Genomic DNA, 4,062 nt, shown 5'->3' with positions numbered 1-4,062 from the left:
TCCGAGGGTCAAAATACATTGCGCACACATCTGGGTCCACTAGGGCAAAAATATGTGGGAGCTATTTTGAGTCAAGATAAAAATAACAGTATGGAATTATGTTTACGTGTTAAATTTTGCAACGAAGGAATGATGCTTGGTGATAAAATTTTTGATGTGGATAAAGATGACAATATAATTATCGGTGGCATAAGATACGTGGGAACACCTGGTCTCTACGAGTTGGTTTTCAAGAGAATGCCCGACGGTGATGTATACAATGACGATGATAAAATTAAATACAAAAATATATTACTGGCGACAAATGCGCATAGACGTGGCAACGATATGCGTAATCCAATATTAAGTAACAAGGGATACAAGTATAAAAATATAATAGCGCCATTAATCTCTATTAAAAATATAATAGCGCCTGGAAAAAAAGCTGGAAGAAGTATAAACATACCGTGCACTATGACGTTAAACGATAATAAAATCGATTACGTGCATTGGAATTATCCCAACGAGTTGGTAGATCGCTTGCGATTGCTGGAAGCTTCGCGTCAAGCCGGCAACAATGCCCACGACAATGAAATATTATCAATTATCGAGGAACTTTGTGAAGCTGGCCTTATTATAATCTATGCGTCGGCGAAACGAGTCAGTCCGTCATTATTGTTTGTATCGAAATGTCGATTAATAAATTTGGATTATCGTTGGGAACACCGAACAACTCATACTATCAATGGAATAAATTAGTAAGAAATTACGTGCGCGATAACGCTCTGTGTCAGACAACCTCCGGCTTTGACGCAAGGTCGCGCAAGATACGACGCGTAGCGCAACCGGAAGATGATACTGATGCCGCAAACAAACAGTACGTGGAAATACATACAAGATTTTAGAAGATAGACTGGAAGAACTTGAGAAAAAAATAATCACGCTCGAGACGAATATGCAGACGCTGAAAGAACTTGAGAAAAAAATGATCACGCTCGAGACAAATATGCAGATGCTGCAAATAATGATGGATGAGATGCAGAAAATGCTTCGGTATGCAACTCACGCGTAGATTACATCTAATTCAGCGCAGGAGAAGAAAGATATATAAAGAATATACATGGAGGAATTATCTCATTATTGCAAATTATGCTTCGATCAAATATGTCGCAAAAGACCTCTGAAAAACAGCTGCTCGTGGAAGAATTGCATGTACCAGCGAGAAAAAATTTCCCACGTAGACATGTCATAGTACGACGATCTGTGGCAGGCGGACGTGGTCGAGATGCGTCTATATGCACGATTTAATAAAAGCTACAACTACATACTCACATTTATCGATGTGTTGAGCAAGTATGCGTGGGCTGCACCGCTCAAAAGTAAGAGTGGAAACGAGATGTCGAATACGATCGCAAAGATATTTTGAGACGATGGAAGATGCCCGAAAAATTTTCAAACCGACAGAGGAAAAGAATTTTACAACTCAAATGTACAGAAACTCATGAAGACATACAACATTAATCATTATTCGACGTACTCTGTCATGAAAGCCTCGCTCGTGGAACGATTCAACCGAACGTTAAAGAACAATATGTGGAAAATGTTTACGCTTAATGGAAATTACAAGTGGATCCGCGCGTTGCCCTGGCTCGTTGGAGAGTATAATGCGCGAAAACATCGCACTATCGGTATGAGGCCTATCGATGTTACCTCCGCGATCGCCGATAAACTTTTAAATACGGTATACAGCAACGTAAAGATTGCTGCGCCAGCAAGATTTAAAGTAGGCGATCCGGTACGCGTGAGTAAATTCAAGACCATCTTTGACAAAGGTTACACTCCAGATTGGACGACCGAAGTGTTTAAAATCGTTAAAGTGCAGGAAACTAATCCCGTGACTTATGTACTCGAAGATTCGCGCGGAAATTCCGTCGCCGGCGGATTTTACGAATACGAGTTACAACGCGTTGCTAATCCCGACGTACATCTCGTGGAAAAGGTGATACATAAAAAGGGCAACGAGGTTTATGTGAAATGGCTGGGATTTTATGCAACGCACAATTCTTGGATACATAAAAATAATATATTATAAATATGTTAACAAGAGACACAAAAGATAGAACTGGACAAAGTCGAACAAAAATAATAATCATAATTTAATGATTTAATAGAAAAATAAACTTGCCTCTTTAGCTTATTATTAGTTTAGGAGACAGACACTGTGCCTAGATGGAATATAGACACTAAGTCAATAAAGAAAAAAAAGAAATTTGCCTCGAAATAATTAGTTTTATACAGTGTGCCAGCTCTCAGGGCCGGTTGTTCCAACTTCTTGGTAGATTTACCCGTCAATCACCCATTAGATAAATATCAATATCTGTTGTTTCATCTATCGGTAAAGTTTACCTATGGTTAAATTGTTATTACCAAGAGGTAATTTTACTCTGTATTCCAACCACCAAGTAAGGTCTCTATTTAGCAGGTAAAGTGAACATCTTTTGTTATGTTTCATATATTACCTATCTACGAGGTAACTACCCAATAGGTATTTATATCATGGAACAACATGTCAAATGAAACCTGTCGGTAAACTAATAGGTATACTTTAACTGTAAGATAGCCACCTATCAGTTAGTGCGCTAACGCACGAGCGGTGAGTGGGGGGCAATAGGCGTGAGCCACGGAATCGGGCCGAAATGTGCAACTAAATCCGAGCATTGAGTTAGTGTGATTTTCCCAAGACGTTGGAACAACCGGCCCTTAGAGCGCGTCCTTCATTAAACCCGGTATCTTTTTATTCGCGAGCGGTATACCGTACACATTGTCCACCGCATAATCGCTGGTATCGAATCTGTCGACGTTGCGCTTTATATTCTCATATACATCTTCATACTGATATGATATATGAGACTGTCGGTGTTGGTGTACATGATTTTACATTTCTCTCGATACATAGGTACCATATAATCGTGATCAAACTCATACAAACATTTATGTCTTGGATATGTCGAGTATACACATACCTACGTAGATTGGTTTATTAAATTTAACTTCGAGATTGCATAATTCAACGGCGATCAGATTCTCCGAAAACACGCTTCTACTATGAAAATTTGGTTTTGCGATCATCTCTGCGCCATATCTGCCATCTCAATGTGTCACGAGCTTAATATTAACGTGATTGCGCACATTTTCCATCGTTTTGCCAAATACCGCATTATTCATTAATTTATATAAATTTTTTTCAAAATCATTTTTCGCGAGTTTTCGGAATTATGTATTGAGTTCGATATAACTGCAAAGCCATGAAGATTGCGAAAACTGTAATATTCGATGTATTTTTGTAACGCGAAGTCCGTGTCGCGTGCATTGCTGCAGGTTGCGGTAATGTATTACGTAACGCTTCTTATCATATAAGGTTGCGAGCAGCTTATCCTGCCGCTTACCATGTGGTTTGTCGCGTGCCGGTCAAAACGGTAGGTCGGTGTGCGCATCGTGAACACGTTGCGGATACTCGAGATCGACTTCAAGGATGTAGCCTATAGGCGAATCGAGCGCGATCGATGATGTATCAAAATCGGATACGTCGTCGACCCATCGAAAATCTGCATAGGGCAAAGGTTGACACATTGCCCATCCGTACAAATTATTCACATCAAAGTACGTGAGATACGGTGAAGGTTTCGATGGATCGTACGATTGCATATACTTGTTATTAGTATGTGCGTACCTGTTGGAACATTGACTCAAACCACCAGCGTATTCCGCGTTTAACTGTAAAATGATTCGCGCGGTGGTAAACACGTATCTTGCAACCTGTCGACGCAGTCAATATATTCGTACGGAAAGACGCCCTTCCGTGTTAATAAATTGAAATTGTCATTCGATAAATTTTGAAATTTAGATTTTAAAATTTTAAGTTTGTCTTTATTCAAGAATGATGCTAATTTATCGAGTCTGGTTGTAAGAAATTTATACGAATCGATAAAACGCAATTTAATATGATTTTTCGATTTCTCTTCGGCAAGTTTAACATTTTTCGTAAATAATATATATTTTTCCTTTGTTATCGGAAGTAAATCG

At 39.1% G+C, this 4,062-nt stretch overlaps 1 protein-coding gene across 1 annotated transcript; it reads left to right on the top strand.

The window, feature by feature from the left end:
- Positions 1-1,669: 1,669 nt before the first annotated feature.
- Positions 1,670-2,071, top strand: LOC115243273. The gene has a single exon (XM_029820105.1). It carries the CDS (start codon positions 1,670-1,672, stop codon positions 2,069-2,071), a length of 402 nt encoding a protein of 133 aa, XP_029675965.1.
- The last annotated feature ends 1,991 nt before the right edge of the window (positions 2,072-4,062 follow it).

Source organism: Formica exsecta, unplaced genomic scaffold (assembly GCF_003651465.1).
Source record: "Formica exsecta isolate Colony F162 unplaced genomic scaffold, ASM365146v1 scaffold712, whole genome shotgun sequence".
NCBI lineage: Eukaryota > Metazoa > Arthropoda > Insecta > Hymenoptera > Formicidae > Formica > Formica exsecta.
The sequence above is the reverse complement of the archived record's forward strand: the minus strand, read 5'-3'. Positions and strand labels throughout refer to the sequence as shown.